Source organism: Euleptes europaea, chromosome 21 (genome assembly GCF_029931775.1).
Source record: "Euleptes europaea isolate rEulEur1 chromosome 21, rEulEur1.hap1, whole genome shotgun sequence".
NCBI lineage: Eukaryota > Metazoa > Chordata > Lepidosauria > Squamata > Sphaerodactylidae > Euleptes > Euleptes europaea.
The window spans coordinates 3321310-3333921 of record NC_079332.1 but is presented as its reverse complement, the minus strand read 5'-3'; the positions used below and the strand labels follow the sequence as shown (position 1 = coordinate 3333921).

Genomic DNA, 12612 nt, shown 5'->3' with positions numbered 1-12612 from the left:
ACAATTTACAAAATAAAGTAAAATTTATTATTTGGTGGCTCAGAACCGTTTCTCCTTTCTCCCATTCTCTTGAGGAAGCGAGAGACAGCGCCAACGTAACCCTAGAGGGAGATCATAGAGCTGGAAGAGGCCACACAGGCTGTCTAGTCCAACCCCCTGCTCAATGCAGGGTCAGCCTAAAGATCGTCCCTTGGTAACATTTCTCTCATTTATGGAAACGGAAATATTATCGATGTAAACATGGTTTTGGAGAAGGATGCCCGGGAAGCACATTAGGGGGGAAAATGCTACGGAAGTTAATACTGACAAACTTGGGGGGGGTGGGGCACAGAACAGTGATGGAGAATCTGAACGCAGAACCAGCTCTTGAATGACAACGAAGCCTGCTTCAGCTTCCTCACAGCAACAGCTCTGCTTTAGCTTTCTTCCACAAAGGCTTAAAAATGGTCCTAAGAGCTGTAATTGAAGGCCGTGAGCCACACTCAGTTCCTAAATCCTTCCATAACACAGGTAAATTGTTGTTCTCTGTCCCTACCACAAGACCAGTTAGCATGAATTCCTGTCTCAGGTACCTGCTTTGCTGAGATTCCCTTATAGTAACCTGAAAGCAATATGGGGTGGGGGAGAAATCCAGAGGAGTTGGTTGAAAAGATGGTCTACCGATGCTTTGGTACTCTGTGTGCCTAGTTGATGGGTCCTTCGTCTACTCCCTCGTTGAGGAGCGGGGCCGTATCCCCAGGCTGCTGGGCCGGTGGTTCTGGCGACGAGCGTTTTGTCATACGGTTCAGCGTTCCTCCCTGGGGAAAGCAGAGAACCGGGAAAATGAGCCAAAAACAGAGCTATTCCAGAGCAGAGATCCTGCGTTGGGTGTCAACTGCATACTGTCCACTATGGTGGGAACCAAAGTCCGTCCAAAGGGAGGACCAAGGAGCAATGCAGGATGGTACAGGCATAATGCTTAATGTCTGCCCTGCTCAAGAGCCTCTTGGGTCGTCTCTTGGCAAAAGGAAGTCACAGCCTAATCCACTTCTGATCAGAGAACATACCAAGCCCAAATCTTCCATATCTGGCTACGTGGTGGAACCCCGCACATTTTGCCACTGATTTCAAAACTGCTAAGTTCAGTAGCACACTTGCAGTGTCTATGTTTCTCCCCCCACCCCCCAACATACATTGTTTATGGTCTGCTAGTGGGAGGAAAGTAGGTAGTCAGCTGTACGAGGCTACCAAGAAGAAGAGTTGGTTTTTATGCCGACTTTATCTACCTCTTAAGGGAGACTCAAACCAGCTTACAATCACCTTCCCTTCCCCTCCCCTCAACAGACACCCTATGAGGTAGGTGGGGCTGAGAGAGCTCTTAATAGAACTATAAATTGCCCAAGGTCACCCAGCTGGCTTTATGTGGAAGAGCGGGGGAATCAAACCCGGTTCTCCAGATCAGAGTCCACCGCTCCAAACCACCGCTCTTAACCACTACACCAAGCAAAAGAAAAACACGGTAGGAGCTGTGCAGCTGCCCCACAACCCTGACCCTTGAGAGTCCTCTCCAATAATTCTGTTTGTTTGTTTAGCCACATTGGTAGAAGAGCAAGACTCGACAAAAGGAGCTCTGACTCTTGAAAACTGATCCCCCCCCCCAAAAAATATTGTTGGCCTAAGGTGCTCGTGGACTCAAGATCTTGCTCTTGTTTGGTTCCTGGAACTTCAGTTGATGCCGGCCGTGGCCGTTCTCACGATTTCCTTTTACAAAACTGGCGAGGGTCGGAGCTGTGTTTTTAATGCGCCAACCAAGATACCAAGAAGGTTAACCCATACCTGCTTCTTGTCCACGATGTTGAGGCTGATGGAGGCAATAATGCAAGCGATAGTGTTAGCCAGCATGAAGATCATCATCTGTTGCCAGCGCCATAGCGGGATCTTTAATTCACTGGCAAGAAGAAAAAGAGTTGGTTTTTAATATGCCGACTTACAATCAAACCGGCTTACAATCACCTTTCCTTCCCCTCCCCACAACAGACACCCTGGGAGGTAGGTGGGGCTGAGAGAGCTCAGAGAGAACTGTGAGTAGCCCAAGGTCACAGTTGTGGTGTGGGGAAACAAATCCAGTTCACCAGATTAGCCTCTGCCGCTCATGTGGAGGAGTGGGGAATCAAACACGGTTCTCCAGATCAATCTCTCCAAACCACCGCTCTTAACCACTTCACTACACTGGCTCTCAAGAGGGGGAGAAAGAAAGTTGTTCGAAGGGGGTTGGGAATTTGTACAAGCCCTCCCCAGTATATGCAAATGTGTGCGCCAGCAGCACTTGCGTTACCACACGGCACCAGTGTTACCACACTGGTCTTGTTCAGGCCACAGACAAAACATGGTTCTGCAGTCGGAACTTGGGACAATGGAGGAGTCGTTTACTTCCTTGTTTTGCCCCTTTAGGCAGGCAGGAGGGAGGGAAGAGAGCTGCGCTAACCTGGACTTTGTTCCCAAGATCCGTCCAACAACCACGTTGGAGAGGCCGATTCCGATCATCTGCACGGATGTTGCAAGGCCCATGGCCGTGCCTAAGGTCGCCTGAGGGACCACAAGCGGAATGGACGGCCACATGCTAGCCTGGTTGAAACACAAGCCACACAGTCAGAAAGTGGGTGGGCGGTTTGGTAAGTAGAAAGAATCAAACAGATGTTTTGTGTTATCCCGTCAGCTTAGACCGTGCGCTGAGGATTCCCCTAGTTAAGGGAAACAAAGAGTTGCTTTCTACAGACTTGCCCGTCTTGATCCTACATCTCACACGAACGCATACCAAAAAATTATCCTGGGGCGCTTTCCTTGGCTGCAAGGATTCTTTTGCCGCTGGCGGTTTGAGCCAGAGGCGAGTGCCACCGTTTGCAGAACCAGCCTGTGGGATTCGACCCTACAGTCTAGCCTTTCAAGGGACCAGTTTCAACATGTTGCGAACGCAATAAGGCAAGCGAGATGCACTGTATTTTGACATGTCATAAGAACGTAAGAGCCTTGCTGGGCCAGACCAGTGGTCCATCTAGTCCCGCATCCTGTCTAACACAGCCAACCAGTTCCTCTGGAGGTCCAGCAATGGGACCCAGAAGCCAAGAACTTTCCCTGATGCTGCCTCCTGGCACAGATACTCAAAGGTTTTCTGCCCCTGAATGTGGAGGTTCCCTTTAGTCACGTGGGCTAGTAGCCATTGATAAGACTTCTCCTCCACGAATCTCTCTAATCCCCTTCGAAAGGCATCCATACCTATGACCATCAATACATCCTCTGGCACAAAATTCCACATTTTAATCACGTGCTGAGTAGAAGAAGAGTTGGTTTTTAATATGCCAACTTTCTCTACCACTTAAGGGAGAATCAAACCGGCTTACAATCCCCTTCCCCTCCCCACGACAGACACCCTGTTTGGTAGGTGGAGCTGAGAGAGCTCTTAAGAGAGCTGTGACTAACTCAAGGTCATACAGTTGGCTTCATGTGGAGGAGTGGGGAATCAAACCCAGGTTCTCCAGATCAGAGTCCACCGCTCCAAACCACTGCTCTTAACCACTAACCAAGCTGGCTCACGTAAAAGTACTTCCCTTTCTCCTGTCCTGTAAAGAAGTACTTCCTTCTGTCCGGAATCCACTGCCCATCAACTTAAATTGGGTGGCCCCAGCTGCAAAAATCCCTCATGTAGAGGATGACCAGCCTTCCCCAAAGCCTCCAATCTCAATGGGCTGCAGCCCAATCTCCGCCTACTGAATGGGCCTACCCAATGGGTTTGATTCCCCACTCCTCCACATGAGCGATGGAGGCTAATCTGGTGAACCGGGCTGGTTTCCCCACTCCTACACATGAAGCCAGCTGGGTGACCTTGGGCTAGTCACAGCTCTCTCAGCCCCATCTACCTCACAGAGTGTCTGTTGTGAGGAGGGGAAGATGATTGTAAGCCAGTTTGAGTCTCCCTTAAGTGGTAGAGAAAGTCGGCATATAAAAACCAACTCTTCTTCAAAGAGGTTTATTTTGCAGCTTCAGCCATGTGTGTCATTCCCCTCCCCCCCAACTCTAAAATGGGATAACGGGCAACTTCCCCCGCCAAAACGGTCCCGTGTCATCCTGCGTTTAGTTACCGCTGCAAAAGAGTAGGTGATGCCCAACCAGACGGTGGAGACGAGCGGGGGGACGAAGGTGAATGCCAGGAGAGCAAAGACAGGCAGGGTAAGGACTGCGCAGCCCACCGCAAACACGCCTCGCAGGCCAACGTAGTCCTGCAGAAGAGAGAGAGGCCCAGTAATGGGGAGATTTCCATGCCAACTGAGCTGGGCTATTGGGAGAATTTTATCCTCCCCTGGAACGTCCAAGCCTGGAGTTCTCAGACACATCCTGCCAATCTCCCTAGGCCCACCGACTGGGATGTGAACTGCTCCATTGAGAATGCCCAAGAGTGCTTGGGGTTCCACACTGGCTCCTTGCCACAGATGAGAAACTGTGATTCGCCCCCAGGGTGTGTTCAGGAGAGGGCCCGCTGTGCCATCTTTTTGGGGACTGGCTGTGCCTCAGTGGGGGAGCATCTGCTTGGCATGCAGAAGGTTCCAGGTTTAATCCAGTTAAAGGGACCAGGCAAGTAGGTGACGTGAAAGACCTCTCTGCCTGAGACCCTAGAGAGCCGCTGCCGGTCTGAGTAGACAATACTGACTTTGGTGGACCAAGGGTCTGATTCAGTAGAAGGCAGCTTCATGTGTCCACGTGCCACAAAGTCCACGGCTCTCTTTCCTGTTAGGAGATCCTAAGTGGGGTGTGCTCTTGACGGCTTCTTTCTACAAGACTATCATAGTATACAGCACTTAATGCTAACAGGTTGGCAAAGGAGATGGACTGTCAGTTGAAGAATCCAGGCTAGCACAGGGTCCCTCCAGATCCCACTGTAGGGGATCCAGTTGCATTTTAACAGGGATGAAACTGACGGATGGGCAGACTAACTGCAGTGCCGAGAGAGCCATCTCTCTGCCTCCTGACTTGCAAACTTCTGCCAGACCGCCAAACGCATCTGATCGAACCCCCCCGGGCCTCTGCAAACCCAAGCTGAATAGGGCCCGTGTCGGTAACCCCCTGCCCCCCAACCCCAGGCAAGCAGCGAATACTTACGATAAGTATGCCCACTGACGCCGAGAGAACAAGGGAGCTGTCGTAAACTGCACCAGCAATGTAAGCGGCTGCCTGTTGGCTGTAGCCAGGATACTTATCTTGGATAAATTTGCTGTGGGAAAGAGAAATGCATGAACATTCTACTTGAGGTTATTTTGGCACAAGGAAGGAAAAATTTTTTTCCCCTTTCCTTGTAAAAACAGTTCAGCTCTTTTTGGCTTGTGTTAACTTTTTTCTTTCTTCCTGGGGCCTTTGAAAACAATGTTTTCTTTGTGCAGAGGCCGCTCTCTCGCTTGGTGTTAGCCCCATCTGCTACTTCACCCTGCTCCCCAAGCTTTTAGCAAGCTGCCTCTTTGCGTGGACCCTTTGCTTCGCCCTTGCTTGACTTCTAGACTCAGCCCCTTTCCTGCGATCAGTGCTCCTATTCTGCTGATGCTGACAAAGAAAACCAGAGACTCGCCAAGGTCTCTGCCTCTGAAGAGGAGGCAGGATGGCATCCAGGGCTGTTCACACACATAGACCCCGCTTCCATTGGCAATACAGTGTGAGAATCGCCAAGCACAGCACTTTAGAGGGAAGAAGAGTTGGTTTTTGTATGCCAGCTTTACTACTTAAGGGAGACTCAAACCGGCTTACAGTCACCTTCCCTTCCCCACAACAGACTCCCTGTGTAGTAGGTGGGACTGAGAGAGCTCTAAGAGAGCTGTGACTAGCCCAAGGTCTCCCAGCTGGCTTTGTGTGGAGGAGTGGGGAAACTAACGTGGTTCACCAGATTAGCCTCCGCAGCTCATGTGGAGGAGCAGGGGATCAAACCCGGTTCTCCAGATCAGACTCCACCGCTCCAAACCACCGCTCTTAACCACTACACCAGGCAGTGCAAATCAGAGCATAGACGGTGGGCTTGTGGCAGAGGCTGCGTCGCAAGAGGGACGGCTTCCTTTATCAGCCTCCTTCAGAGCCCCCCCCCCCCCCAAAAAAAGTAATCTGGACTTGTTTTCTACACGCTGCCACGATGTGTGGCTGAGCGCAATGTCTGATAAACTAACATTCCGGCCAAGTTGCTGCCATGGTTTTAAAAAAAGAAAGGAGTGGGAGCCCTATTGAGTTGGAGCAGGCAGGACTGGAACTTGGAAGCTCCCCTCGCTTGGAGGGACCAACCACTGGAGTTGTTTACAAAACCTCATCCCCATAAGCAAGTGGGAGAGGCAGGGCTCGATAACCTCCACCCCAGAGAGAGAAGAGTTACACGCTTAAGAACTTTACCTGGTTGCCAACGCTGCTGGGGCCATCCCAATCTCCTTACCTTGCATCTGCGACAAAGGGAAAGACTCCATTGTAGAAGAACATGATGGTGAGAACCAGAAGCCAGTAGCGAAGGGGCAAATGCCGGATGTCCTGAATTCGCTGCCAAGGGAGAGGAAAAAAGAGGGGAAATGTACACAGCTGCTACACACTTTCAAAGTCTTGAAGGTTACAGGTGCTAAGGCATAAAGGGAGAAAGAAAGGTCACCCCAAGAGATCGTACTGCGTTAGTTAGCAAGGGGGACATCTAACATGTTTCCCATCACCTCCTTGCTGCTAATAAAGGCAGCGGACGGCTCCAGCATAGAGACTCTAGTTGAACAACGCTGGCTCTCTTTCCTAGCTGGACCTGATGCCAGCGGTACCCGAGTTCAGCCGCTGAACAAAACTGAAGCGGAAGCCATCACTTGTGCCTTCTGACCCACGTACCACTTTCTTGGACTCCTGCTGGATAACTCCATCCAAGCCAAGCTGCTTCATGCCGACTCTGTCCAGCACGCTGACCACGATGGCCGAAAGAAAGCCCAAAACACAGAGGAAAGTCCCTGCAATCAAAGCAGAACCCATCGTTGAAGGCTTTGTTGCTAAAAGTCCTTAACAGCATCTAAGGCGAACATTTGGGTAAATTTGTTTAGGGAATGGGCTGCTCACTTGACTTCAGGGTGTCCAATCGAGATTCACCGTGAGCCGAGACATTTTCTCCAGGACACATGAGCAAAGTGAGTTTGAGCTCACTTCTTCAACAGAGCGGTGTTTGCATCTCAAGAGTAGCAAGTATAAGCTTTGAAGAGATGCACTCTGCTTTTTATTACCTACTCTGTGAAATTCTGTTCTGTCCCTTTTGACACATGGATTGCTTGTGTCGGGCTGGAGCGAATGGCCTACAAGATCCCTTCCAACTAAAACCACAGTGATATGATTGTCCCGGGTCCGTATGTTAAGTGTGAGCAGAATAGTGTCAGAGTGGAGAAAGACGCAGGCTGCCGTTAAAAAGTCTACTTTTTATACTTCGTTGGGTACCATGGAAAAAGAAAACTTGAACATTGCTCCATGGAGATAGCCATGTTTAAATGATAGCTCCATGGACATGATAGCCATGTTTAAATATTTGAAGGGATGTCATGTTGATGAGGGAGTTAGCTTGTTCTCTGTTGCTCCAGAGACTAGGACACAGAGTAATGGATTTAAACTAAGAGGAAAGCGATTCCACTTAAACATTAGGAAGAACTTTCTGAGAATGAGGGCTGTTCGACGGTGGAATGCGCTGCCTCAGAGGGTGGTGGAGTCCCCGTCTTTGGAGGTCTTTAAGCAGAGGCTGGATGGCCATCTGTCAGGATTGCTTTGATTGTGGGATCCTGCATGGCAGGGGGTTGGACTGGATGGCCCTTGTGGTCCCTTCCAACCTTGTGATAGTGTGAGATTCATGCATGTTCCAGGAGAAAAGATCTAATGTCCATGAAACATAAAGAAGTGGATGAGATCCACACTATCCTATTCCACGTTGGTGGCTCAGCCTGTAACTAGAAATTGTGAACGTTTGGGGGTTCCCCCCGTCTTATCGCAAGAGTTTCTCTTCTCGTCTGCATGTTTCACAGCCTCTAGCATGTTTCTACTTCTTTTCTCTTGCATGAGCACTAAAAACTAGAAAGAAAAAGAAACTGAATTCTGAAAATAATTGTTGGAATTGAAAATAAAAGTCAGCGCCTTATAAAACTGTCTGTCTGCAGCCACACAAGATGCCAGTCTCTGGAGCAGATCACATAAGCCCCAAAGTGACAGAAACCCGGACTTCGGGCACCCTCTAGTGGCTTGTACTAAACATTAAATATCCTTAAGATCCACGCTTTCTCCTACAACTGCTCACTGTTGCGGTTTTCACAGCAAAAAAGGGAATGACAGAGCTGAGTCAGAGCAGAGGTAACCTTCTAGAGGAAAACTCACCTCCCCAGAGAGTCCACTGGACCCCAAAGTGACTTTCAAACTGCTGCGTGAAAAAGAAGTTGAGGACGCTGCCGAGGCGAGAGAAGGAGAGGGTCAACCCAAAGGCCAAAGCCAGCTCTTTCCCCTTGAACCAGAAGGCGGTGATGCGATTCTGCACAACTCAAAGGGACAAAGGAGGGGGAGGAAAACCAAGAGACTGACGTTAACTGAATGATGCGCCATGCGCACGAAGGCGTGCGACAATGCTAAATTCATGGCACAACCAGGAAAGGGTGTGTGTCATTTCTTACTGGTGAGCGACCCGTTCCCAGAGCCGAAAAGCAACCTGCCCGTCAGCATCAACGGCAAAAGATATGGGGTTCCTCTAAAGTGAGAGCCCAGAGCAAAAATGGACGATCCCAGCACGGTGAGGAAAGAGAAGACGAAGACGCCAACTGGGGAGAAGAAAGGATTGTAAAAATCAAGACCTGTGGGCTTCTAACACCAGCACAAGCTGCAGCTTCAGTTGATGCTGCACTTGCCGATCTTAACATCTAACAAATTAATATTAATGCATGGATTAATTAACGAATTAATATTAATTAATGATCCTAAGATGAGTATACTACCTAGCTAACTATATGGTTTTATCCCCCACACCCCCTCCACTTGCAAGGAGTTTCAGGGAGCAGACATGTTTAGCCTGAAGAAGAGAAGACAGAGGGGATCTGAGAACCATCTTCAAGTCCTTGAAGGGCTGTCATAGAGAGGAGGGTGCCGAGTGGTTTTCTGTGGCCCCAGAAGGTCGGACCAGAACCAACGGGTTGAAATTAAATCAAGAGTTTCCGTCTGGACATTAGGAAGAATTTTCTAACAGCTAGAGCGGTTCCTCAGTGGAACAGGCTTCCTCAGGAGGTGGTGAGCTCTCCTTCCCTGGAGGTTTTTAAGGCTAGATGGCCATCTGTCAGCAATGCTGATTCTATGAACTTAGGCAGTTCATGAGAGGGAGGGCATCTTGGCCATGGAATAGGGGTCTGTGTGTGTGTGTGTGAAGTAGTTGTGAATTTCCTGCATTGTGCAGGGGGTTGGACTAGATGACCCTGGTGGTCCCTTCCAACTCTATGATTCTATGACATGACATTTTGGTACCATCAAGTATCCTTCTGGATTGTCTTTCAGGGCCGGAAGGCACTGTTTTGCGGTGGTTCTGGTCCTACCTTGAGGGTTTCAGAGTGTGATGCTGGGAGACCTCTGCTTTGCCCCATGGCCTATGGGATTTCACAAGGTTCCGTAGCAAATTCATTTCTGCCATTATGGTCAACCCTACCTCTTTCTGGAATTCAAAATTCAAACTTTGCTTGACCCCCCCTTGCGTCTTGGGGCTTCTCAATGCATTCCAGGGCCTGATGGTTTAGGAAAGACATGGGGCATGGGGCTATGGCAGAAGGTCAAAGGAGGGTCACCATGTCGCATGAAGACAGAACCGTTTGGGGTGAACTCCAGTTTAAGTCTTTAGAACTTACAGCGATTTCCCAGTTTGTCAATCAGGAAGCCAGCCCCGATCACCACCAATGCATTGCTACAGAGAACAGAAGGAAAAACACAGGATAATTTTTTTCTCTCCTTCAAAAAAACACTACCTTATCTTTTTTTTGGTTTACGAGAAGAAAATAATAGATATGACTCCAAAGCTATTTACTTTGTATTGCAACCAGAGTGCCAACATACAATAAAAGATCATTCTTCAAGTAACCTTCTCTTTTTTTTAAACAGAGTCAAGATATGTTAACAAAGATGCTTTGTTAACCAACAAGGATGCTTTGTTAACCACCAAAGATGCTTTGTTAACCACCAGCATCTTCTGGATCAAATACCAGTTCACGATTCCTTATTTCTCCATCAATAAAGCTGCAAAAGAGGAAGACACTCACGTCCAGGCATAGATGGCGTACAGAAGGTTGTATTCTTCAGGAGTCATCCCCAGCCCTTCCACGCAGCCGGCTGTTCCATTCCGTTCCGTGCCATTTGGGTGTGTTCCGTTTGGACAGGTCAGGTTCTAGACCACGAGACGAAACAGAAAAGGTACGAGCGGCAGCAGTGAACAAGAGCCCGGCTGGCAGGTGTCCCGATTCATCCAAGCCAAGTTGCCCATTTACCTGTTTGCTCCAGGTTGCAGGGCCCTGTTATGCCACCATCTTGAGCCATCACCACATCCTGGGGCAGGGAGTTCCACAATTTAACTATGCGTTTTTAATATCACTATACATTTTTAATATCACTGTACAAAACAAGACATCCTCGGATGAAAGGACAACCAGTTGGCTTCTTATATCGGAGACCCAGTGTGGTGTATTGGTTAGTGTGTCAGACCAGGATCTGAGAGATCCAAGTCTGAATCCCTGCTCGGCCACATGGAAGCTTGCTGGGTGACTTTGGGGACAGTCACATTTTCTCAGCCTCTAACCTACCTCACTGGGCTGTTGTAAGGATAAAATGGAAGAAAGGAGAAGTATGTAAACCTCTTTGGGTCCCTCTTGGGGAGAAACTAAGTTAAATAAATATTGGCACCAATACGGAAGCAGTCAATAAGTGGAGCAGAATAGATTCAGCGCCCAAACTGAAATCAATTAAATTGCCTACGGCGAGACACTCCAACCCCCTTTGTGATGTTCAATAAGAACCGCTATGTCAGATCAGACTTATCTAGTGCATCGCTCTGGTTTCAAGGGGAATCAGTCAGATGCCGAACAGAGCAGTAAATCTTTTCCAGCCAGGGCTAAGGAAGACCAGCCGCTCAACCTTCATCCTTTCCTGTGGACACCTTGAGAATAACCTCTGCCTGGACACAGGACTGAGAGCTGTCCTGTTGGAGATTGGGGTATGTCTGCTAAGGTGTTGGTTTTTTAAAAATCATTGTAGGGTGCAACTTAAGTCATAAGCCGCCATGGTATCCCGCTCGGCAGTAAAAAGGCAGGAGGTAGAAGCATTTTAAAGTAAAGGAACACACAGGGACAGATGTAACTAACAAAGGCCTTCCAAAACAAGAGTTTGCCGGAAGGCCTATGGAGAAGCAACTGTCTACAACAATGCTACTCAGTAGCTCAGGAGCCACTTGCAGCTCTTCTGAGCTCTATTCTCCAATGCGGCACCTGCCCCATCTTTCAGAAAGGGGCAGGCAACGCCCCACCCCCCGCTGAAATAGCCAGAGAAATGGACAAGCTGTGAGCTTCTCTAAGGAGCAGGCCTCATACCAGGGATGGAAGTATACGTGGCTCTTTTGGTTGATGGCAGTTACGAACGTGGCTATCGTGGGCTGTGGAGTGTGCTACCACTGGTCTATAGGATGAGTTAGCAAGAGCTTGAAAAAGATTTATGGTCAGAAAAACTTCTGTTCCACTAATCCAGTGGATTGCAATCCTGTTGTAGTCGGTAATATTTCCACGATGCTTTTCTGCTTCAGCTTGATCGGGTGGCCAGTTCCCAGCCAAACACTTACCCCTTGGAACTGTTCTTGCAAGACACTGGGGATGTCGAAGCAGAAGTAGGAACCAAAGGTCAGGAGGCAATTGAAGAAAAGTACCAGGAACCTGTAGTAGGCTGCAAAAGGAAGGCGTTGATGACCACAAAACAGTGTGGTACACATGTGCAACTGAAGTGGGGGGAGCTTTTACATGCTGATTGGACGAAAGCTCATACCCTACCAGAAAGCTCATACCCTACCGCCACGGTATCCCGCTCACGAAAGCTCATACCTTACCAGAAAATATTTTGGTTAGTCTTTAAGGTGCTACTGGACTCTTGCCCTTTTCTACTACTGCAAACAGACTTACACGGCTACCCACTGGGAATTATCTATAAACTTGGGCAGTTCATGGGGGGCCATCTTCTGGGCACTGGGGGTGTGGGGGTGGGGAGGTGGCTGTAAATTTCCTGCATCGTGCAGAGGGTTGGACTAGATGACCCTGGTGGTCCCCTTCCTACTCTATGATGGGTGTAGCTTGCTGACCCGTTGCAATTCCGGGAGATCTCCAGCCCCCACCCGGAGGTTGGCAACCCTTGCAAAGACCCCCCCCCTACAAAGTCCTTGACGCAGCTGGAGCAAGGGGGCTTGGGAGGGGGGGAGAGCAAAAGCCTGACCCGGGCAATGAAGCCCCGGGGGAAAGTAGCACGTGGGGACTAGCGGGGGCGGTCACGTGACGGCGACGGCCCGGTAGTCATGTGACAGGCCGGCTCACCTTTCTCGGCCGCCGCTCCGGCCAT

The 12612-nt window shown here is 49.3% G+C and overlaps 1 protein-coding gene across 1 annotated transcript; it reads right to left on the bottom strand.

The window, feature by feature from the left end:
- Positions 1–683: 683 nt before the first annotated feature.
- On the bottom strand, positions 684–12612 carry LOC130492635 (major facilitator superfamily domain-containing protein 1-like). The gene is made up of 13 exons (XM_056866393.1): positions 12588–12612; positions 11849–11949; positions 10284–10408; positions 9876–9931; positions 8664–8807; positions 8374–8532; positions 6862–6977; positions 6434–6534; positions 5131–5242; positions 4116–4253; positions 2465–2604; positions 1816–1927; positions 684–797 (listed from the first exon to the last, which is right to left on the bottom strand). Exons 1-13 carry the CDS (start codon positions 12610–12612, stop codon positions 684–686), a joined length of 1443 nt encoding a protein of 480 aa, XP_056722371.1.